General features: G+C 34.3%; 1 protein-coding gene across 1 annotated transcript in view; it reads right to left on the bottom strand.

The window, feature by feature from the left end:
* The window catches only part of LOC140724598 (uncharacterized), a 234,717-nt gene extending 226,942 nt beyond the window's left edge, over positions 1–7,775 (bottom strand). The window contains exons 1-7 of the mRNA XM_073039023.1: positions 7,766–7,775; positions 7,236–7,313; positions 6,043–6,120; positions 4,849–4,926; positions 4,364–4,441; positions 3,133–3,228; positions 23–118 (exon numbers count right to left, since the gene is read on the bottom strand). Of these exons, the coding sequence (XP_072895124.1) occupies positions 23–118; positions 3,133–3,228; positions 4,364–4,441; positions 4,849–4,926; positions 6,043–6,120; positions 7,236–7,313; positions 7,766–7,775 (514 nt within the window). The remainder of the gene's footprint in view (positions 1–22; positions 119–3,132; positions 3,229–4,363; positions 4,442–4,848; positions 4,927–6,042; positions 6,121–7,235; positions 7,314–7,765) is intronic.
* Between the last annotated feature and the right edge of the window lie 18,229 nt (positions 7,776–26,004).

Genomic DNA, 26,004 nt, shown 5'->3' with positions numbered 1-26,004 from the left:
GACTTGTTGCAATGGACGATACCTGCCACAGTTGAAGTCAACTCACTTGTAGAAGGATTCAAGGTTGTACTTTGCTCTGTGGACGTGCTTTTGAATGTGGTTTCAAAAGTGGTTGAATCTATGAAAGTGAGAAAAATATTAGTTAAGCAAATGACGGTGTGCTGAGACCTAATCTATTTAATTAAATACCATGTGCTCAGAAGCCTGACATTACAAATTTCCTTCATATCCTTCAGGAAAACTATTGTAACTATCAGGCCTGTTTATAATGATGCCATCAAGGTAATCCTCTTTCCCAGTTATCTCTTCAGCCTTGGTATACAAAGCAATCAACACAGTTGGCAGGCTTCAATAACTACATAGATTCTGGGGAGAATATTATTGATTTCATTAAAGATCCCTCAGGTGCTCAGGAAGAATTTAAAAGGAATATTTGATTATTGATGGTGTCCAACTGCAAATAGAATTTGCCCTGTGCTCTGCTTGAGATATAAAGCAGGCAAAATGATCACACATCATTTCTTTGTGTCTCCTCTCTAGATATCATAAGCATAACTCAGGATCGTATACTGTTACTGTATCATCTTGTCTGATATAGGACAGAGGGCAAAAGGCTATTTAAAGCAACTTACAGCTCAAATGTTGTACACTTAGATAACAGATGACTGCCTTTGTCTGTCGATGGAGTAGCACTAACTCTGTGCTGCTCTTAGTTCTCTCTCTCTCCCCCCAGCTTAAATTTTGAATTTAAAATTTTTAATTGCTGATTCTTGAAGGGGAGTAATATGTCTATGTCTACAAGAAGTGGGAAGAATCCACATGAACCTACTGACAAAGGTAATGAAAAAGGAAAGATGCCGAAGGAAAGATCTGATGAAATGCCAGCATGGGCTGAAGATATTGTTCAGACATTGAATTCAATTCAAGATCAGAATAAGGCAATTAAAGATCAACTGGAAAAGAATAATAATGAAATGAAGTTATTTCTGGGAAAACTTAAAGATGTGGAAACTCAAGTTACTAAACATGAAGAGGAACTGAAGTCAACTAAGCAAAAACTGTCTGAAACTACAACCTGCTTGGAAAAATAACATAATAAGATTATTGATCTGGAGACTAGGTCTCGCCGAAACAACATACAAATTGTTGGATTGCAAGAAGGAGCTGAAAATGGAGACTAAACAGTTTACTTTGGTAAGCTCCTTCATGATCTATTTTCAATTATTTTATCACAGCTGCTGCATAGGCTGTCTACTTCGAAATCTAGAGATTCAAACAAACCAAGATTTATTTTGGTTTGTTTTCATCACTTTAAAATTAAAGGTCAAATAATGCGACAGGCAAGAAGACAGAGAGTTTTCAGATTCAACAAGTCTGAGCTCCATTTTTATGAAGATTATCCAAAAGAAGTAATGGAACAAAGATCAAGATTTGCTTTGGTATTGAAACAAGCATATAATATCTCTTTGAGATACCTGACAAAAATGAAAGTTTTTCCTCCTAATTTTTCCCCATGTACTTTCTTTGACCCAAAAGTCGTGCTGGATTTTGTTCAGGCTATACCTGTCACCACCACTGATGTTACTACCGAATCAACTACCTGAAGAACTATTTGATTATCTGTATATTACTCACATATCAAAAAGAAGATATATGAAGCTATATGAAGGCTATTTGGATATTTCATTGAGAGATTAATAAAAGAAGATAAGAAAACCTGCTCTTCATTACATCCTATTAGATTTTTTTTTGGAAAGAAGATTTACAGTTCAAGTTTGACTGTTTAAATGGTTAATTACATATTTGATTGACCTATTTCATTATTGAATGTTGATGCTAGGATTCTCTCAAAGATAATGGCCAATTGGTTGGAGAGTATTTTGGGTGAAATCATTTTTAAAGATCAAACAGGCTTTATAAAGTGTTGTTATTCTTTTTCAAATGTTCAGAGATTATTTAACATTATATTTTCGCCTTCTTCTAAAACTCCACAATGCATTATATCTTTGGATGCTGAAAAAGCATTTGATCAAGTTGAATGGAAATATTTATTTAATGTTTTAGAAAAATTTGGATTTGGTATTAATTTTAATAATTGGATGAAAATGATATATAAAGCTCATATTGTTACTGTTGTCACTAATAACTGTAGGTCTCCTTTTTTCAGCTATCATGGGGGACAAGACAAGGCTGTCCATTAAGTCCTTTGTTATTTAACTTAATATTAGAACCCCTTGCTATTTGGCTCTTCGTGAAGCCAAAAATAATCATGAGATTTTTGTGAATGAGACCATGCACAAGATCTCCCTTTACACTGATGATTTATTGGTATAAATATCTAAGCCTGAAGAATCTATTCCTGCTTTGATAAAATTATCTATTGATTGTTACTGAAACAAGAAAACTGCATTTGAAATTATCAAAATGACAAGAAAAAAATCCAACCAATATTTAAACAATATCTTTTTGAGAGAGAATTGCAGTTCTGATATAACCATTTGCAATGCACCTCAGGCATAATGGTGGTATTCAATATCTTTCCCTACTTACACCCTCAAAAGAAATCTTGTATTCTCAAGCAGAAAAGACTGGAATTCAACTTTTTTTTTTAGAAATTGTGAATATGTATTTCTATCCATATTAACAATCTGTACTGAATCTCTGTTTGCATTAGAGTTCTGGCATAACTAGCCATTTCATAGCATCCAATAACATTTCATTTCTTGAGATTTATTTGAGCATATTTAAATATCCTTTGACTTTAAAAAATTGTCTGGAATTACATTAGTAAATATTTTGACAGCTGCTGTGTTGAGTCAAAACTAAATCAAAACTAGTTAGTATGTTAATTGCTTTTATATTAGAAGATATTTATTTCTATTTCAATATTAGAATATAATTGTGTTTGTATTAGAAATCTATATATATATATAACATAATTGATTTACTTATTTATTATGATTTTTGTTTTGGTTATTATTACTTTTTTCACTGCTATATTATGTATTGATTTGAATTGCTGCTGCTAAGTTAACAAATTTCACATCACATTCTGATGATAATAAACCTGATCCTGATTCTGATTCTGATATTTCTTGCCACTTTGGGAGGACTTGTTCCAATGGACGATACCTGCCACAGTTGATGTCAGCTCAGTTGCAGAAGGATTCAAGGTTGTATTTTGCTCTATGGATGTGCTTTCGAGTGTGGTTTCAAAAGTGGTTGAATCTAGGAAAGGGAGAAAAATATTAGTTAAACAAATGACAGAATGCTGAGACCTAATCGATTCAATTAAATACCATGTGCTCAGAAGCCTGACATTATAAATTTCCTTCATATCCTTCAGGAAAACTATTGTTGCCATCAGGCCTGTTTATAATGATGCCATGAAGGTAATCCTCTTTCCCGATGATCTCTTCAGCCTTGGTATAAAAATGATCAACACAATGGACAGACTTCAATAATTACATAGATTCTGGGGAGAATATTATTGATTTCATTAAAGATCCCTCAGGTGCTCAGGAAGAGTTTCAAAGGAATATTTGTTTATTGATGGTTTCCAACTGCAAACTGAATTTGCCTTGTGCAAACTGAATTTGCCTTGTGCTCTGTGGAGATATTGATCAGGCAAAATGAACACACAATTTCCTTTGTGTCTCCTCTATAGATAGCATAAGGATACCTCAGGATCGTATATTGCTACCGTATCATCTTGTCTGATATAGAACAGAGGGCAACAGGCTATTTTACAGCTCGAATGCTGTACACTTAGATAACAGATGAAAATGAGACCTCTATGTGTTTGAAAGGCAAGAACAGGTTGTGCAACTTTTCATTGTCTCCATTGAAACAGGAAGCATGAAAACTGCTGGAAAAATGGCAATATGAAGAGAAATAATATTAACCAAATGTTAAAATATGACATGGAGAGAGCATTGCATTGCTGTTATAGTTTTTAACAATAAACTTTATGTAAAATTGCGGCATTGAAAATCTTTCTCTTCTCTAGCACCTCAAAATATTCAAGACAAGAGAAGAGAGAAAGTCCAATCATTGCTTTGAAATTGTGAACATATATTTCAATCCATTTGGACAATTCCTTTTTAATCACTGTACGCATTTGACTTCTGACATGGATAGCAATGGACCAGCATAAAAATGAGTTTACAATTTGAAGATTTATTTTAGCACTTTTTAGTATCCTATGACATTTAAAATGTGGTTCGATTTTCATCACTCAATATTTTGATAACTACTGTGTTGGTAGACACTGAAGGAAAACTGCTTTAATTGTCATTTGTTTTGATACTAGGAGAGATTCCTTGCCACTTTCGAGGACTTATTGAAAATGATGATACAGTACCTGTCACGGATGATGTGAACTCAGTTAGAGATGGGCTGAAGGTTGTACTTTGCTCTGTGGTTTCAAAAGTGGTTGAATCTAGGAAAGAGAGAAATATATTAGTTAAGCAAATGACAGTGAGCTATCACTTAATCTAAATAATGATATATCATGTCTTCAGAAGCCTGACATTATTAACTTCCTGCATATCATTCAACAAAAATATTCAACCAACTATCAGACGTGTTTATATTGAAGTCATCAAGGCAATACTCCTTCCCAGTTATCTACCTGCCATGATATAAAAATGTTCAAACAATCTACAGAGTTCAATAATTACTGTTCAACATGCTTTCATATTTAAATGTGCTTTCATTTTGATTACACAATAAATTAATAACTGCTGTGTTGATGAACACTAAAGGAAAAATGTTTGAATTGTTATTTGTTTTGATTGTAGGAGATAATCTTTGCCAAATTTCAAGACTTCTTGAAAATGATGTTACCTGCGACGCTTGATGTAAAATCAACTGTATCTGGTCTGGAGGTTGTACCTTGCTCTGTAGTTTCAAAAGTTGTTGAACCTAGGAAAGGGAGAAAAATATCCAATAAGCAAATGCCAGAGTTAATTTAATTAATGATATATCACGTACTCCGAAGCCTGACATTATTAATTTCCCTCTATCTTTTCCACGAAACTATTGTTACTATTAGGCCTGTTTATAATGATGTCATCAAAATAATACTCCTTCCCAGTTATCCAGCTGATGATATAAAAGTTATTAATACAATCGACAGAGTTCAATAATTACATGGATTCTTGAAAAAAATTATTGATCTTTTTAAAGATCCGTGAGTGGCGCAGGAAGGGTTTCAAAGGAATATTTGATTATTGATCGTCTTCAATTGCAAATTGAAGTTGCCATGTGCGCTGTTGGAGATATAGAGCAAGCAAAATGGTCATACGTCCTTTCCTTTGTGTCTTCTCTCTAGAAATCATTAGAATATCTCAGATACGTTAATTGCTACTGTGTTATTTCCCCTGATATAGAACATATGTCAATATGCTATTTAATGAACATTTCAGCTTGAAAACTGGACCAATTAATCATAAATGAAAAAAGATTTTTATGTGTTTGAAAGGCAACAACAGGTTCTGCATCTTTTAATTGTCCCTTTTGAAACAGGATGCATGGAATCTGCTGGAGAAATGGACAATATGAAGAGGACCAAGATGAAAGAAATGTTTAAATATGATATGGAGGGAGCATTGAATTTCTGATATACGTGCACCCAATAAAATTTACATAAAACTGTGTCATTGAAATCTTTCTCATGTGTAGACCCTCAAAATTGACCATTTATTTAAGATTACAGAAGTGAGAATGTCCATTCATTGTTTTGCAATTGTGGAAACATATATCAATCCATTTAGGCAATTCCTTTATACACTCTCTGTGAATTTGAGTTCTGACTTGAATATCTAGGCACCATCATGAAAATGTCTTTGCATTTTTAATATAAATGTTAGCACTGTTTAACATCCCTTCATATTTAAAGTGTGGTTGGATTTGATCACACAATATTTTCATAACTGCTGTGTTGATGAACACTGAAGGAAAAATGTTTGAATTGTTATTTGTTTTGATATAAGGAGATAATCTTTGCCAATTTTGAGGACTTTGTGAAAATGATGTTACCTGCCACGCTTGATGTAAAATCAGTAGTAGATGGGCTGGAGGTTGTACCTTGCTCTGTGGTTTCCAAAGTGGTTGAACCTAGGAAAGTCAGAAATATATCAGTTAAGCAAATGCCAGACTTAATTTAATTAATGATATATCATGTACTCCGAACCTGACATTATTAATTTCCCTCCATCTTTTCTACGAAACTATTGTTAATAATAGGCCTGTTTATAATGATGTCATCAAGATAATACTCCTTCCCAGTTATCTACCTGCAGATATAAAAATGATCAATACAATTGACAGAGTTGAATAATTACAGGGATCCTTGAAAAAAATTATTGATCTTTTTAAAGATCCGTGAGTGGTGCAGGAAGGGTTTCAGGTAATGTTTGATTATTGATCGTCTTGAATTGCAAATTGAAGTTGCCATGTGCGCTGTTGGAGATATAGAGCAAGCAAAATGGTCATACATCCTATCCTTTCTGTCTTCTCTCTAGGAATCATTAGAATATCTCAGATTCGTAAATTGCTACTGCGTTATTTTCCCTGATATAGAACATATGTCAACATGCTATTTAACGAAAATTGCCGCATGAAAGCTGGACTCACAGATCATAAATGAAAAAAGATCTCTATGTGTTTGAAAGGCAATAACAGGTTCTGCATCTTTTAATTGTCTCTTTTGAAACAGGATGCACGGAATCTACTGCAGAAATGGACAATATGAAGAGAACTAAAATGAAACAAATGTTTAAATATGCTTTGGAGAGACCATTACATTTCTGATACATTTGTTACCAATGAACTTTATATAAAAACTGTGTCATTGAAATCTTTCTCAACTGTGGCCCCTCCAAATTGACCATTTATTCAAGATTACAGAAGTGAGAAAGTCCATTTATTGTCTTGAAATTGTGGAAATATATATCAATCCATTTAGGCAATTCCATTTTAAAGTCTCTGCACATTTCATTTCTGACTTGAATATCTATGCAACTTCATAAAAATGTCTTTACATTTTTAATATTAATTTAGGACTGTGTAACATCCTTTCAAAGTTAAAATGTGGTTGTAGTTTGATCACACATTATTTTAATAACTGCTGTGTTGATGAACACTGAAGGAAAAATGTTTGAATTGTTATTTGTTTTGATATAAGGAGATAATCTTTGCCAATTTTGAGGACTTTGTGAAAATGATGTTACCTGCCACGCTTGATGTAAAATCAGTAGTAGATGGGCTGGAGGTTGTACTTTGCTCTGTGGTTTCAAAAGTGGTTGAATCTAGAAAAGTGAGAAATATATTAGTTAAACAAATGGCAGTGTGCTAAGACCTAATCTAATTAATGATGTATCATGTCCTCAGAAACCTGACATTATTAATTTCCTTCATATCCTTCAACGAAACTATTGTTAACATCCGGCCTGTTCATAATGGTGTCATCAAAACAACCATCGTTCCCAGGTACATATTCTTCCTTGACATAATAATGATCAACAAAATGGACAGACTTCTAGAATACATAGATTCCCGGGAGAATATTATTGATTTCTTTAAAAATCCGTCAGTTGTGCAGGAATATTTGATTACTGTTGGTGTTCAGTTTGCAAACTGAATTTGCCTTGTGCTCTGTTGGAGATCTTGAGCGGGTAAAATGATCATCTATCGTTTCCTTTGTGTCTCATCTCTAGATATCATAAGACTATCTCAAAATCAGATATTGCTACTGTCTTACATTCTCTCATCATGTACAAATGTCAACATGCTATCTAAACACAATTGCAGCATGAATGCTGGACTCTCAGATAATAGAGGAACATGAGACAGCCGTGCATTCGAAAGGCAAGAACGGGTTCCGTAAGTTTTCACTGTTACTTTTGAAACAGGATGCATGGAAATTATTAGAGAATGGACAATACGAAGAGAACTAAAACTGCCCGAATGTTGAAATATGATTTGGAGAGATTTATAATTTCAGCAATGTTTAACATGCTTTGACATTTAAAATGTAGTAGGATTTTCATTGCACCATATTTTAATAACTGCTGCGTAGATAGACACTGAACGAAAACTGTTTCAATTTTCATTTGTTTTGATATTCGGAGATACTCCATGCCAATCTGAGTACTTCTTGAAAATGATGATAACTGTAACGCTTGAAGTAAAATCACCTGTATATGGGCTGGAGGTTGTACCTTGCTCTGTGGTTTCCAAAGTGGTTGAACCTAGGAAAGTGAGAAATATATCAGTTAAGCAAATGCCAGACTTAATTTAATTAATGATATATCATGTACTCCGAACCTGACATTATTAATTTCCCTCCATCTTTTCTACGAAACTATTGTTAATAATAGGCCTGTTTATAATGATGTCATCAAGATAATACTCCTTCCCAGTTATCTACCTGCAGATATAAAAATGATCAATACAATTGACAGAGTTGAATAATTACAGGGATCCTTGAAAAAAATTATTGATCTTTTTAAAGATCCGTGAGTGGTGCAGGAAGGGTTTCAGGTAATGTTTGATTATTGATCGTCTTGAATTGCAAATTGAAGTTGCCATGTGCGCTGTTGGAGATATAGAGCAAGCAAAATGGTCATACATCCTATCCTTTCTGTCTTCTCTCTAGGAATCATTAGAATATCTCAGATTCGTAAATTGCTACTGCGTTATTTTCCCTGATATAGAACATATGTCAACATGCTATTTAACGAAAATTGCCGCATGAAAGCTGGACTCACAGATCATAAATGAAAAAAGATCTCTATGTGTTTGAAAGGCAATAACAGGTTCTGCATCTTTTAATTGTCTCTTTTGAAACAGGATGCACGGAATCTACTGCAGAAATGGACAATATGAAGAGAACTAAAATGAAACAAATGTTTAAATATGCTTTGGAGAGACCATTACATTTCTGATACATTTGTTACCAATGAACTTTATATAAAAACTGTGTCATTGAAATCTTTCTCAACTGTGGCCCCTCCAAATTGACCATTTATTCAAGATTACAGAAGTGAGAAAGTCCATTTATTGTCTTGAAATTGTGGAAATATATATCAATCCATTTAGGCAATTCCATTTTAAAGTCTCTGCACATTTCATTTCTGACTTGAATATCTATGCAACTTCATAAAAATGTCTTTACATTTTTAATATTAATTTAGGACTGTGTAACATCCTTTCAAAGTTAAAATGTGGTTGTAGTTTGATCACACATTATTTTAATAACTGCTGTGTTGATGAACACTGAAGGAAAAATGTTTGAATTGTTATTTGTTTTGATATAAGGAGATAATCTTTGCCAATTTTGAGGACTTTGTGAAAATGATGTTACCTGCCACGCTTGATGTAAAATCAGTAGTAGATGGGCTGGAGGTTGTACTTTGCTCTGTGGTTTCAAAAGTGGTTGAATCTAGAAAAGTGAGAACACTCTCTCATCATGTACAAATGTCAACATGCTATCTAAACACAATTGCAGCATGAATGCTGGACTCTCAGATAATAGAGGAACATGAGACAGCCGTGCATTCGAAAGGCAAGAACGGGTTCCGTAAGTTTTCATTGTTACTTTTGAAACAGGATGCATGGAAACTGTTAGAGAATGGACAATACGAAGAGAACTAAAACTGCCCGAATGTTGAAATATGATTTGGAGAGATTTATAATTTCAGCAATGTTTAACATGCTTTGACATTTAAAATGTAGTAGGATTTTCATTGCACCATATTTTAATAACTGCTGCGTAGATAGACACTGAAAGAAAACTGTTTCAATTTTCATTTGTTTTGATATTAGGAGATACTCCATGCCAATCTGAGTACTTCTTGAAAATGATGATAACTGTAACGCTTGAAGTAAAATCACCTGTATATGGGCTGGAGGTTGTACCTTGCTCTGTGCTTTCCAAAGTGGTTGAACCTAGGAAAGTGAGAAATATATCAGTTAAGCAAATGCCAGACTTAATTTAATTAATGATATATCATGTAATCCGAACCTGACATTATTAATTTCACTCCATCTTTTCTATGAAACTATTGTTAATAATAGGCCTGTTTATAATGATGTCATCAAGATAATACTCCTTCCCAGTTATCTACCTGCAGATATAAAAATGATCAATACAATCGACAGAGTTAAATAATTACAGGGATTCTTGAAAAAAAAAATTGATCTTTTTAAAGATCCGTGAGTGGTGCAGGAAGGGTTTCAGGTAATGTTTGATTATTGATCGTCTTGAATTGCAAATTGAAGTTGCCATGTGCGCTGTTGGAGATATAGAGCAAGCAAAATGGTCATACATCCTATCCTTTGTGTCTTCTCTCTAGGAATCATTAGAATATCTCAGATTCGTAAATTGCTACTGCGTTATATTCCCTGATATAGAACATATGTCAACATGCTATTTAACGAAAATTGCCGCTTGAAAGCTGGACTCACAGATCATAAATGTAAAAAGATCTCTATGTGTTTGAAAGGCAATAACAGGTTCTGCATCTTTTAATTGTCTCTTTTGAAACAGGATGCACGGAATCTACTGCAGAAATGGACAATATGAAGAGAACTAAAATGAAACAAATGTTTAAATATTGTTATGATACCAGCCCCCTCCTTTGTGAGAATTGCAAGAGCCCTAGTGAAAGGGGGGTCAATGACCCGAGAGAGAGAGCAAGAGAGAGAGAGAGACAGGCTGAATGGACACAGGAAATGGAAAGACAGCGACGTGCTGGATACCGCATTCCACTGGGACAAAAGCTGGCGACTGTGGCATTGTTCTCAGGAGACACCTGGGAACTGCAGACGTGCCAACTCGCAGGGACATTGTAAAGCCCTCGAGCAAAGTGGGCTGGTTGAGAGAGAGATTGCATCACCTGCAACCTGATTGACACCTGAGATCCCGTGAGGCAGTATAAAGAAGGGTCTGAAAGAGGACGACCCTCAGACGCACCAAGGAGACACCAAGAAGCACGATACCGCTTCCCGTGGGAACGGGAAGCCATTTTGAAGTAAGCCACGTGCGTTAAATTCCGAATGCGGGGTTTGTGGCTGGAACCAACGGAAGATCGCTTTTAACTAACAACGGGGAAGATCGCTCCCCTGATTCCACGGATGTTTTTGGGCAAGTTTTTCCGTTTTATCTCTCTCTCTCTCCAACACGTGAAACCAAAAGGGAAAAGCCTGCAGACTTCAGAGTGACTCTTTATATTTCCAATTGGACTCAGTATTATACCCTAGACAACGAAAGAGCTTATTTCTGAGTGATTATTAATGTACCTGCGTTTTAGATTGAGTATTGACGCATGTTATCTGAATGTTTGTATTAACCTTAATTTTTGTGCCCCTTTATTAATAAAACTTTTGAAAATAGTACCATTGGACTTCAACTGACATATCTATCTTTGCTGGTAAGTGAAACCAGTTACTGGTTTCATAACAATATGCTTTGGAGAGACCATTACATTTCTGATACATTTGTTTCCAATGAACTTTATATAAAAACTGTGTCATTGAAATCCTTCTCAACTGTGGCCCCTCCAAATTGACCATTTATTCAAGATTACAGAAGTGAGAAAGTCCATTTATTGTCTTGAAATTGTGCAAATATATATCAATCCCTTTAGGCAATTCCTTTTTAAAGTCTCTGCACATTTCATTTCTGACTTGAATATCTATGCAACTTCATAAAAATGTCTTTACATTTTAAATATTAATTTAGGACTGTGTAACATCCTTTCAAAGTTAAAATGTGGTTGTAGTTTGATCACACATTATTTTAATAACTGCTGTGTTGATGAACACTGAAGGAAAAATGTTTGAATTGTTATTTGTTTTGATATAAGGAGATAATCTTTGCCAATTTTGAGGACTTTGTGAAAATGATGTTACCTGCCACGCTTGATGTAAAATCAGTAGTAGATGGGCTGGAGGTTGTACTTTGCTCTGTGGTTTCAAAAGTGGTTGAATCTAGAAAAGTGAGAAATATATTAGTTAAACAAATGGCAGTGTGCTAAGACCTAATCTAATTAATGATGTATCATGTCCTCAGAAACCTGACATTATTAATTTCCTTCATATCCTTCAACGAAACTATTGTTAACATCCGGCCTGTTCATAATGGTGTCATCAAAACAACCATCGTTCCCAGGTACATATTCTTCCTTGACATAATAATGATCAACAAAATGGACAGACTTCTAGAATACATAGATTCCCGGGAGAATATTATTGATTTCTTTAAAAATCCGTCAGTTGTGCAGGAATATTTGATTACTGTTGGTGTTCAGTTTGCAAACTGAATTTGCCTTGTGCTCTGTTGGAGATCTTGAGCGGGTAAAATGATCATCTATCGTTTCCTTTGTGTCTCGTCTCTAGATATCATAAGACTATCTCAAAATCAGATGTTGCTACTGTCTTACACTCTCTCATCATGTACAAATGTCAACATGCTATCTAAACACAATTGCAGCATGAATGCTGGACTCTCAGATAATAGATGAACATGAGACAGCCGTGCATTCGAAAGGCAAGAACGGGTTCCGTAAGTTTTCACTGTTACTTTTGAAACAGGATGCATGGAAACTGTTAGAGAATGGACAATACGAAGAGAACTAAAACTGCCCGAATGTTGAAATATGATTTGGAGAGATTTATAATTTCAGCAATGTTTAACATGCTTTGACATTTAAAATGTAGTAGGATTTTCATTGCACCATATTTTAATAACTGCTGCGTAGATAGACACTGAAAGAAAAGTGTTTCAATTTTCATTTGTTTTGATATTCGGAGATACTCCATGCCAATCTGAGTACTTCTTGAAAATGATGATAACTGTAACGCTTGAAGTAAAATCACCTGTATATGGGCTGGAGGTTGTACCTTGCTCTGTGGTTTCCAAAGTAGTTGAACCTAGGAAAGTGAGAAATATATCAGTTAAGCAAATGCCAGACTTAATTTAATTAATGATATATCATGTACTCCGAACCTGACATTATTAATTTCCCTCCATCTTTTCTACGAAACTATTGTTAATAATAGGCCTGTTTATAATGATGTCATCAAGATAATACTCCTTCCCAGTTATCTACCTGCAGATATAAAAATGATCAATACATTCGACAGAGTTGAATAATTACAGGGATTCTTGAAAGAAAATATTGATCTTTTTAAAGATCCGTGAGTGGTGCAGGAAGGGTTTCAAGTAATATTTGATTATTGATCATCTTGAATTGCAAATTGAAGTTGCCATGTGCGCTGTTGGAGATATAGAGCAAGCAAAATGGTCGTACATCCTATCCTTTGTGTCTTCTCTCTAGGAATCATTAGAATATCTCAGATTCGTAAATTGCTACTGCGTTATTTTCCCTGATATAGAACATATGTCAACATGCTATTTAACGAAAATTGCCGCTTGAAAGCTGGAATCACTGATCATAAATGAAAAAAGATCTCTATGTGTTTGAAAGGCAATAACAGGTTCTGCATCTTTTAATTGTCTCTTTTGAAACAGGATGCATGGAATCTACTGCAGAAATGGACAATATGAAGAGAACTAAAATGAACCAAATGTTTAAATATGCTTTGGAGAGACCATTACATTTCTGATACATTTGTTACCAATGAACTTTATATAAAAACTGTGTCATTGAAATCTTTCTCAACTGTGGCCCCTCCAAATTGACCATTTATTCAAGATTACAGAAGTGAGAAAGTCCTTTTATTGTCTTGAAATTGTGGAAATATATATCAATCCATTTAGGCAATTCCTTTTTAAAGTCTCTGCACATTTCATTTCTGACTTGAATATCTATGCAACTTCATAAAAATGTCTTTACATTTTTAATATTAATTTAGGACTGTGTAACATCCTTTCAAAGTTAAAATGTGGTTGTAGTTTGATCACACATTATTTTAATAACTGCTGTGTTGATGAACACTGAAGGAAAAATGTTTGAATTCTTATTTGGTTTGATATAAGGAGATAATCTTTGCCAGTTTTGAGGACTTTGTGAAAATGATGTTACCTGCCACGCTTGATGTAAAATCAGTAGTAGATGGGCTGGAGGTTGTACTTTGCTCTGTGGTTTCAAAAGTGGTTGAATCTAGAAAAGTGAGAAATATATTAGTTAAACAAATGGCAGTGTGCTAAGACCTAATCTAATTAATGATGTATCATGTCCTCAGAAATCTGACATTATTAATTTCCTTCATATCCTTCAACGAAACTATTGTTAACATCCCGCCTGTTCATAATGGTGTCATCAAAAGCAACCATCGTTCCCAGGTACATATTCTTCCTTGACATAATAATGATCAACAAAATGGACAGACTTCTAGAATACATAGATTCCCGGGAGAATATTATTGATTTCTTTAAAAATCCATCAGTTGTGCAGGAATATTTGATTACTGTTGGTGTTCAGTTTGCAAACTGAATTTGCCTTGTGCTCTGTTGGAGATCTTGAGCAGGTAAAATGATCATCTATCGTTTCCTTTGTGTCTCGTCTCTAGATATCATAAGACTATCTCAAAATCAGATATTGCTACTGTCTTACACTCTCTCATCATGTACAAATGTCAACATGCTATCTAAACACAATTGCAGCATGAATGCTGGACTCTCAGATAATAGAGGAACATGAGACAGCCGTGCATTCGAAAGGCAAGAACGGGTTCAGCAAGTTTTCATTGTTACTTTTGAAACAGGATGCATGGAAACTGTTAGAGAATGGACAATACGAAGAGAACTAAAACTGCCCGAATGTTTAAATATGATTTGGAGAGATTTATAATTTCAGCAATGTTTAACATGCTTTGACATTTAAAATGTAGTAGGATTTTCATTGCACCATATTTTAATAACTGCTGCATAGATAGACACTGAAAGAAAACTGTTTCAATTTTCATTTGTTTTGATATTAGGAGATACTCCATGCCAATCTGACTACTTCTTGAAAATGATGATAACTGTAACGCTTGAAGTAAAATCACCTGTATATGGGCTGGAGGTTGTACCTTGCTCTGTGGTTTCCAAAGTGGTTGAACCGAGGAAAGTGAGAAATATATCAGTTAAGCAAATGCCAGACTTAATTTAATTAATGATATATCATGTACTCCGAACCTGACATTATTAATTTCCCTCCATCTTTTCTACGAAACTATTGTTAATAATACGCCTGTTTATAATGATGTCATCAAGGTAATACTCCTTCCCAGTTATCTACCTGCAGATATAAAAATGATCAATACAATCGACAGAGTTGAATAATTACAGGGATTCTTGAAAAAAAATATTGATCTTTTTAAAGATCCGTGAGTGGTGCAGGAAGGGTTTCAAGTAATATTTGATTATTGATCGTCTTGAATTGCAAATTGAAGTTGCCATGTGCGCTGTTGGAGATATAGAGCAAGCAAAATGGTCATACATCCTATCCTTTGTGTCTTCTCTCTAGGAATCATTAGAATATCTCAGATTCGTAAATTGCTACTGCGTTATTTTCCCTGATATAGAACATATGTCAACATGCTATTTAACGAAAATTGCCGCTTGAAAGCTGGACTCACAGATCATAAATGAAAAAAGATCTCTATGTGTTTGAAAGGCAATAACAGGTTCTGCATCTTTTAATTGTCTCTTTTGAAACAGGATGCACGGAATCTACTGCAGAAATGGACAATATGAAGAGAACTAAAATGAACCAAATGTTTAAATATGCTTTGGAGAGACCATTACATTTCTGATACATTTGTTACCAATGAACTTTATATAAAAACTGTGTCATTGAAATCTTTCTCAACTGTGGACCCTCCGAATTGACCATTTATTCAAGATTACAGAAGTGAGAAAGTCCATTTATTGTCTTGAAATTGTGGAAATATATATCAATTTGTTTAGGCAATTCCTTTTTAAAGTCTCTGCACATTTCATTTCTGACTTGAATATCTATGCAACTTCATAAAAATGTCTTTACATTTTTAATATTAATTTAGGACTGTGTAACATCCTTTCAAAGTTAAAATGTGGTTGTAGTTTGATCACACATTATTTTAATAACTGCTGTGTTGATGAACACTGAAGGAAAAATGTTTGAATTGTTATTTGTTTTGATATAAGGAGATAATCTTTGCCAATTTTGAGGACTTTGTGAAAATGATGTTACCTGCCACGCTTGATGTAAAATCAGTAGTAGATGGGCTGGAGGTTGTACTTTGCTCTGTGGTTTCAAAAGTGGTTGAATCTAGAAAAATGAGAAATATATTAGTTAAACAAATGGCAGTGTGGTAAGACCTAATCTAATTAATGATGTATCATGTCCTCAGAAACCTGACATTATTAATTTCCTTCATATCCTTCAACGAAACTATTGTTAACATCCCGACTGTTCATAATGGTGTCATCAAAAGCAACCATCGTTCCCAGGTACATATTCTTCCTTGACATAATAATGATCAACAAAATGGACAGACTTCTAGAATACATAGATTCCCGGGAGAATATTATTGATTTCTTTAAAAATCCGTCAGTTGTGCAGGAATATTTGATTACTGTTGGTGTTCAGTTTGCAAACTGAATTTGCCTTGTGCTCTGTTGGAGATCTTGAGCGGGTAAAATGATCATCTATCGTTTCCTTTGTGTCTCGTCTCTAGATATCATAAGACTATCTCAAAATCAGATATTGCTACTGTCTTACACTCTCTCATCATGTACAAATGTCAACATGCTATCTAAACACAATTGCAGCATGAATGCTGGACTCTCAGATAATAGATGAACATGAGACAGCCGTGCATTCGAAAGGCAAGAACGGGTTCCGTAAGTTTTCATTGTTACTTTTGAAACAGGATGCATGGAAACTGTTAGAGAATGGACAATACGAAGAGAACTAAAACTGCCCGAATGTTGAAATATGATTTGGAGAGATTTATAATTTCAGCAATGTTTAACATGCTTTGACATTTAAAATGTAGTAGGATTTTCATTGCACCATATTTTAATAACTGCTGCGTAGATAGACACTGAAAGAAAACTGTTTCAATTTTCATTTGTTTTGATATTAGGAGATACTCCATGCCAATCTGAGTACTTCTTGAAAATGATGATAACTGTAATGCTTGAAGTAAAATCACCTGTATATGGGCTGGAGGTTGTACCTTGCTCTGTGGTTTCCAAAGTGGTTGAACCTAGGAAAGTGAGAAATATATCAGTTAAGCAAATGCCAGACTTAATTTAATTAATGATATATCATGTACTCCGAACCTGACATTATTAATTTCCCTCCATCTTTTCTACGAAACTATTGTTAATAATACGCCTGTTTATAATGATGTCATCAAGATAATACTCCTTCCCAGTTATCTACCTGCAGATATAAAAATGATCAATACAATCCACAGAGTTGAATAATTACAGGGATTCTTGAAAAAAAAAATTGATCTTTTTAAAGATCCGTGAGTGGTGCAGGACGGGTTTCAAGTAATATTTGATTATTGATCGTCTTGAATTGCAAATTGAAGTTGCCATGTGCGCTGTTGGAGATATAGAGCAAGCAAAATGGTCATACATCCTATCCTTTGTGTCTTCTCTCTAGGAATCATTAGAATATCTCAGATTCGTAAATTGCTACTGCGTTATTTTCCCTGATATAGAACATATGTCAACATGCTATTTAACGAAAATTGCCGCTTGAAAGCTGGACTCACTGATCATAAATGAAAAAAGATCTCTGTGTTTGAAAGGCAATAACAGGTTCTGCATCTTTTAATTGTCTCTTTTGAAACAGGATGCACGGAATCTACTGCAGAAATGGACAATATGAAGAGAACTAAAATGAACCAAATGTTAAAATATGCTTTGGAGAGACCATTACATTTCTGATATATTTGTTACCAATGAACTTTATATAAAAACTGTGTCATTGAAATCTTTCTCAACTGTGGCCCCTCCAAATTGACCATTTATTCAAGATTACAGAAGTGAGAAAGTCCATTTATTGTCTTGAAATTGTGGAAATATATATCAATCCGTTTAGGCAATTCCTTTTTAAAGTCTCTGCACATTTCATTTCTGACTTGAATATCTATGCAACTTCATAAAAATGTCTTTACATTTTAAATATTAATTTAGGACTGTGTAACATCCTTTCAAAGTTAAAATGTGGTTGTAGTTTGATCACACATTATTTTAATAACTGCTGTGTTGATGAACACTGAAGGAAAAATGTTTGAATTGTTATTTGTTTTAATATAAGGAGATAATCTTTGCCAATTTTGAGGACTTTGTGAAAATGATGTTACCTGCCACGCTTGATGTAAAATCAGTAGTAGATGGGCTGGAGGTTGTACTTTGCTCTGTGGTTTCAAAAGTGGTTGAATCTAGAAAAGTGAGAAATTTATTAGTTAAACAAATGGCAGTGTGCTAAGACCTAATCTAATTAATGATGTATCATGTCCTCAGAAACCTGACTTTATTAATTTCCTTCATATCCTTCAACGAAACTATTGTTAACACCCGGCCTGTTCATAATGGTGTCATCAAAGCAACCATCGTTCCCAGGTACATATTCTTCCTTGACATAATAATGATCAACAAAATGGACAGACTTCTAGAATACATAGATTCCCGGGAGAATATTATTGATTTCTTTAAAAATCCGTCAGTTGTGCAGGAATATTTGATTACTGTTGGTGTTCAGTTTGCAAACTGAATTTGCCTTGTGCTCTTTTGGAGATCTTGAGCGGGTAAAATGATCATCTATCGTTTCCTTTGTGTCTCGTCTCTAGATATCATAAGACTATCTCAAAATCAGATATTGCTACTGTCTTACACTCTCTCATCATGTACAAATGTCAACATGCTATCTAAACACAATTGCAGCATGAATGCTGGACTCTCAGATAATAGAGGAACATGAGACAGCCGTGCATTCGAAAGGCAAGAACGGGTTCAGCAAGTTTTCATTGTTACTTTTGAAACAGGATGCATGGAAACTGTTAGAGAATGGACAATACGAAGAGAACTAAAACTGCCCGAATGTTGAAATATGATTTGGAGAGATTTATAATTTCAGCAATGTTTAACATGCTTTGACATTTAAAATGTAGTAGGATTTTCATTGCACCATATTTTAATAACTGCTGCGTAGATAGACACTGAAAGAAAACTGATTCAATTTTCATTTGTTTTGATATTCGGAGATACTCCATGCCAATCTGAGTACTTCTTGAAAATGATGATAACTGTAACGCTTGAAGTAAAATCACCTGTATATGGGCTGGAGGTTGTACCTTGCTCTGTGGTTTCCAAAGTGGTTGAACCTAGGAAAGTGAGAAATATATCAGTTAAGCAAATGCCAGACTTAATTTAATTAATGATATATCATGTACTCTGAACCTGACATTATTAATTTCCCTCCATCTTTTCTACGAAACTATTGTTAATAATAGGCCTGTTTATAATGATGTCATCAAGATAATACTCCTTCCCAGTTATCTACCTGCAGATATAAAAATGATCAATACAATCGACAGAGTTGAATAATTACAGGGATTCTTGAAAAAAAATATTGATCTTTTTAAAGATCCGTGAGTGGTGCAGGACGGGTTTCAAGTAATATTTGATTATTGATCGTCTTGAATTGCAAATTGAAGTTGCCATGTGCGCTGTTGGAGATATAGAGCAAGCAAAATGGTCATACATCCTATCCTCTGTGTCTTCTCTCTAGGAATCTTTAGAATATCTCAGATTCGTAAATTGCTACTGCGTTATTTTCCCTGATATAGAACATATGTCAACATGCTATTTAACGAAAATTGACGCTTGAAAGCTGGACTCACTGATCATAAATGAAAAAAGATCTCTATGTGTTTGAAAGGCAATAACAGGTTCTGCATCTTTTAATTGTCTCTTTTGAAACGGGATGCACGGAATCTACTGCAGAAATGGACAATATGAAGAGAACTAAAATGAACCAAATGTTAAAATATGCTTTGGAGAGACCATTACATTTCTGATACATTTGTTACCAATGAACTTTATATAAAAACTGTGTCATTGAAATCTTTCTCAACTGTGGCCCCTCCAAATTGACCATTTATTCAAGATTACAGAAGTGAGAAAGTCCATTTATTGTCTTGAAATTGTGGAAATATATATCAATCCGTTTAGGCAATTCCTTTTTAAAGTCTCTGCACATTTCATTTCTGACTTGAATATCTATGCAACTTCATAAAAATGTCTTTACATTTTTAATATTAATTTAGGACTGTGTAACATCCTTTCAAAGTTAAAATGTGGTTGTAGTTTGATCACACATTATTTTAATAACTGCTGTGTTGATGAACACTGAAGGAAAAATGTTTGAATTGTTATTTGTTTTGATATACGGAGATAATCTTTGCCAATTTTGAGGACTTTGTGAAAATGATGTTACCTGCCACGCTTGATGTAAAATCAGTAGTAGATGGGCTGGAGGTTGTACTTTGCTCTGTGGTTTCAAAAGTGGTTGAATCTAGAAAAGTGAGAAATATATTAGTTAAACAAATGGCAGTGTGCTAAGACCTAATCTAATTAATGATGTATCATGTCCTCAGAAACCTGACATTATTAATTTCCTTCATATCCTTCAACGAAACTATTGTTAACATCCGGCTTGTTCATAATGGTGTCATCAAAGCAACCATCGTTCCCAGGTACATATTCTTCCTTGACATAATAATGATCAACAAAATGGACAGACTTCTAGAATACATAGATTCCCGGGAGAATATTATTGATTTCTTTAAAAATCCGTCAGTTGTGCAGGAATATTTGATTACTGTTGGTGTTCAGTTTGCAAACTGAATTTGCCTTGTGCTCTGTTGGAGATCTTGAGCGGGTAAAATGATCATCTATCGTTTCCTTTGTGTCTCGTCTCTAGATATCATAAGACTATCTCAAAATCAGATATTGCTACTGTCTTACATTCTCTCATCATGTACAAATGTCAACATGCTATCTAAACACAATTGCAGCATGAATGCTGGACTCTCAGATAATAGATGAACATGAGACAGCCGTGCATTCGAAAGGCAAGAACGGGTTCAGCAAGTTTTCATTGTTACTTTTGAAACAGGATGCATGGAAACTATTAGAGAATGGACAATACGAAGAGAACTAAAACTGCCCGAATGTTGAAATATGATTTGGAGAGATTTATAATTTCAGCAATGTTTAACATGCTTTGACATTTAAAATGTAGTAGGATTTTCATTGCACCATATTTTAATAACTGCTGCGTAGATAGACACTGAAAGAAAAGTGTTTCAATTTTCATTTGTTTTGATATTAGGAGATACTCCATGCCAATCTGAGTACTTCTTGAAAATGATGATAACTGTAATGCTTGAAGTAAAATCACCTGTATATGGGCTGGAGGTTGTACCTTGCTCTGTGGTTTCCAAAGTGGTTGAACCTAGGAAAGTGAGAAATATATCAGTTAAGCAAATGCCAGACTTAATTTAATTAATGATATATCATGTACTCCGAACCTGACATTACTAATTTCCCTCCATCTTTTCTACGAAACTATTGTTAATAATAGGCCTGTTTATAATGATGTCATCAAGATAATACTCCTTCCCAGTTATCTACCTGCAGATATAAAAATGATCAATACAATCGACAGAGTTGAATATTTACAGGGATTCTTGAAAGAAAATATTGATCTTTTTAAAGATCCGTGAGTGGTGCAGGAAGGGTTTCAAGTAATATTTGATTATTGATCGTCTTGAATTGCAAATTGAAGTTGCCATGTGCGCTGTTGGAGATATAGAGCAAGCAAAATGGTCATACATCCTATCCTTTGTGTCTTCTCTCTAGGAATCATTAGAATATCTCAGATTCGTAAATTGCTACTGCGTTATTTTCCCTGATATAGAACATATGTCAACATGCTATTTAACGAAAATTGCCGCTTGAAAGCTGGACTCACAGATCATAAATGAAAAAAGATCTCTATGTGCTTGAAAGGCAATAACAGGTTCTGCATCTTTTAATTGTCTCTTTTGAAACAGGATGCACGGAATCTACCGCAGAAATGGACAATATGAAGAGAACTAAAATGAACCAAATGTTTAAATATGCTTTGGAGAGACCATTACATTTCTGATACATTTGTTACCAATGAACTTTATATAAAAACTGTGTCATTGAAATCTTTCTCAACTGTGGCCCCTCCAAATTGACCATTTATTCAAGATTACAGAAGTGAGAAAGTCCATTTATTGTCTTGAAATTGTGGAAATATATATCAATCCGTTTAGGCAATTCCTTTTTAAAGTCTCTGCACATTTCATTTCTGACTTGAATATCTATGCAACTTCATAAAAATGTCTTTACATTTTAAATATTAATTTAGGACTGTGTAACATCCTTTCAAAGTTAAAATGTGGTTGTAGTTTGATCACACATTATTTTAATAACTGCTGTGTTGATGAACACTGAAGGAAAAATGTTTGAATTGTTATTTGTTTTAATATAAGGAGATAATCTTTGCCAATTTTGAGGACTTTGTGAAAATGATGTTACCTGCCACGCTTGATGTAAAATCAGTAGTAGATGGGCTGGAGGTTGTACTTTGCTCTGTGGTTTCAAAAGTGGTTGAATCTAGAAAAGTGAGAAATTTATTAGTTAAACAAATGGCAGTGTGCTAAGACCTAATCTAATTAATGATGTATCATGTCCTCAGAAACCTGACTTTATTAATTTCCTTCATATCCTTCAACGAAACTATTGTTAACACCCGGCCTGTTCATAATGGTGTCATCAAAGCAACCATCGTTCCCAGGTACATATTCTTCCTTGACATAATAATGATCAACAAAATGGACAGACTTCTAGAATACATAGATTCCCGGGAGAATATTATTGATTTCTTTAAAAATCCGTCAGTTGTGCAGGAATATTTGATTACTGTTGGTGTTCAGTTTGCAAACTGAATTTGCCTTGTGCTCTTTTGGAGATCTTGAGCGGGTAAAATGATCATCTATCGTTTCCTTTGTGTCTCGTCTCTAGATATCATAAGACTATCTCAAAATCAGATATTGCTACTGTCTTACACTCTCTCATCATGTACAAATGTCAACATGCTATCTAAACACAATTGCAGCATGAATGCTGGACTCTCAGATAATAGAGGAACATGAGACAGCCGTGCATTCGAAAGGCAAGATCGGGTTCCGTAAGTTTTCATTGTTACTGTTGAAACAGGATGCATGGAAACTGTTAGAGAATGGACAATACGAAGAGAACTAAAACTGCCCGAATGTTGAAATATGATTTGGAGAGATTTATAATTTCAGCAATGTTTAACATGCTTTGACATTTAAAATGTAGTAGGATTTTCATTGCACCATATTTTAATAACTGCTGCGTAGATAGACACTGAAAGAAAACTGATTCAATTTTCATTTGTTTTGATATTCGGAGATACTCCATGCCAATCTGAGTACTTCTTGAAAATGATGATAACTGTAACGCTTGAAGTAAAATCACCTGTATATGGGCTGGAGGTTGTACCTTGCTCTGTGGTTTCCAAAGTGGTTGAACCTAGGAAAGTGAGAAATATATCAGTTAAGCAAATGCCAGACTTAATTTAATTAATGATATATCATGTACTCTGAACCTGACATTATTAATTTCCCTCCATCTTTTCTACGAAACTATTGTTAATAATAGGCCTGTTTATAACGATGTCATCAAGATAATACTCCTTCCCAGTTATCTACCTGCAGATATAAAAATGATCAATACAATCGACAGAGTTGAATAATTACAGGGATTCTTGAAAAAAAATATTGATCTTTTTAAAGATCCATGAGTGGTGCAGGACGGGTTTCAAGTAATATTTGATTATTGATCGTCTTGAATTGCAAATTGAAGTTGCCATGTGCGCTGTTGGAGATATAGAGCAAGCAAAATGGTCATACATCCTATCCTCTGTGTCTTCTCTCTAGGAATCATTAGAATATCTCAGATTCGTAAATTGCTACTGCGTTATTTTCCCTGATATAGAACATATGTCAACATGCTATTTAACGAAAATTGACGCTTGAAAGCTGGACTCACTGATCATAAATGAAAAAAGATCTCTATGTGTTTGAAAGGCAATAACAGGTTCTGCATCTTTTAATTGTCTCTTTTGAAACGGGATGCACGGAATCTACTGCAGAAATGGACAATATGAAGAGAACTAAAATGAACCAAATGTTAAAATATGCTTTGGAGAGACCATTACATTTCTGATACATTTGTTACCAATGAACTTTATATAAAAACTGTGTCATTGAAATCTTTCTCAACTGTGGCCCCTCCAAATTGACCATTTATTCAAGATTACAGAAGTGAGAAAGTCCATTTATTGTCTTGAAATTGTGGAAATATATATCAATCCGTTTAGGCAATTCCTTTTTAAAGTCTCTGCACATTTCATTTCTGACTTGAATATCTATGCAACTTCATAAAAATGTCTTTACATTTTAAATATTAATTTAGGACTGTGTAACATCCTTTCAAAGTTAAAATGTGGTTGTAGTTTGATCACACATTATTTTAATAACTGCTGTGTTGATGAACACTGAAGGAAAAATGTTTGAATTGTTATTTGTTTTAATATAAGGAGATAATCTTTGCCAATTTTGAGGACTTTGTGAAAATGATGTTACCTGCCACGCTTGATGTAAAATCAGTAGTAGATGGGCTGGAGGTTGTACTTTGCTCTGTGGTTTCAAAAGTGGTTGAATCTAGAAAAGTGAGAAATTTATTAGTTAAACAAATGGCAGTGTGCTAAGACCTAATCTAATTAATGATGTATCATGTCCTCAGAAACCTGACTTTATTAATTTCCTTCATATCCTTCAACGAAACTATTGTTAACACCCGGCCTGTTCATAATGGTGTCATCAAAGCAACCATCGTTCCCAGGTACATATTCTTCCTTGACATAATAATGATCAACAAAATGGACAGACTTCTAGAATACATAGATTCCCGGGAGAATATTATTGATTTCTTTAAAAATCCGTCAGTTGTGCAGGAATATTTGATTACTGTTGGTGTTCAGTTTGCAAACTGAATTTGCCTTGTGCTCTTTTGGAGATCTTGAGCGGGTAAAATGATCATCTATCGTTTCCTTTGTGTCTCGTCTCTAGATATCATAAGACTATCTCAAAATCAGATATTGCTACTGTCTTACACTCTCTCATCATGTACAAATGTCAACATGCTATCTAAACACAATTGCAGCATGAATGCTGGACTCTCAGATAATAGATGAACATGAGACAGCCGTGCATTCGAAAGGCAAGAACGGGTTCAGCAAGTTTTCATTGTTACTTTTGAAACAGGATGCATGGAAACTATTAGAGAATGGACAATACGAAGAGAACTAAAACTGCCCGAATGTTGAAATATGATTTGGAGAGATTTATAATTTCAGCAATGTTTAACATGCTTTGACATTTAAAATGTAGTAGGATTTTCATTGCACCATATTTTAATAACTGCTGCGTAGATAGACACTGAAAGAAAAGTGTTTCAATTTTCATTTGTTTTGATATTAGGAGATACTCCATGCCAATCTGAGTACTTCTTGAAAATGATGATAACTGTAATGCTTGAAGTAAAATCACCTGTATATGGGCTGGAGGTTGTACCTTGCTCTGTGGTTTCCAAAGTGGTTGAACCTAGGAAAGTGAGAAATATATCAGTTAAGCAAATGCCAGACTTAATTTAATTAATGATATATCATGTACTCCGAACCTGACATTACTAATTTCCCTCCATCTTTTCTACGAAACTATTGTTAATAATAGGCCTGTTTATAATGATGTCATCAAGATAATACTCCTTCCCAGTTATCTACCTGCAGATATAAAAATGATCAATACAATCGACAGAGTTGAATATTTACAGGGATTCTTGAAAGAAAATATTGATCT

This window comes from Hemitrygon akajei, chromosome 3 (genome assembly GCF_048418815.1).
Source record: "Hemitrygon akajei chromosome 3, sHemAka1.3, whole genome shotgun sequence".
NCBI lineage: Eukaryota > Metazoa > Chordata > Chondrichthyes > Myliobatiformes > Dasyatidae > Hemitrygon > Hemitrygon akajei.
The sequence above is the reverse complement of the archived record's forward strand: the minus strand, read 5'-3'. Positions and strand labels throughout refer to the sequence as shown.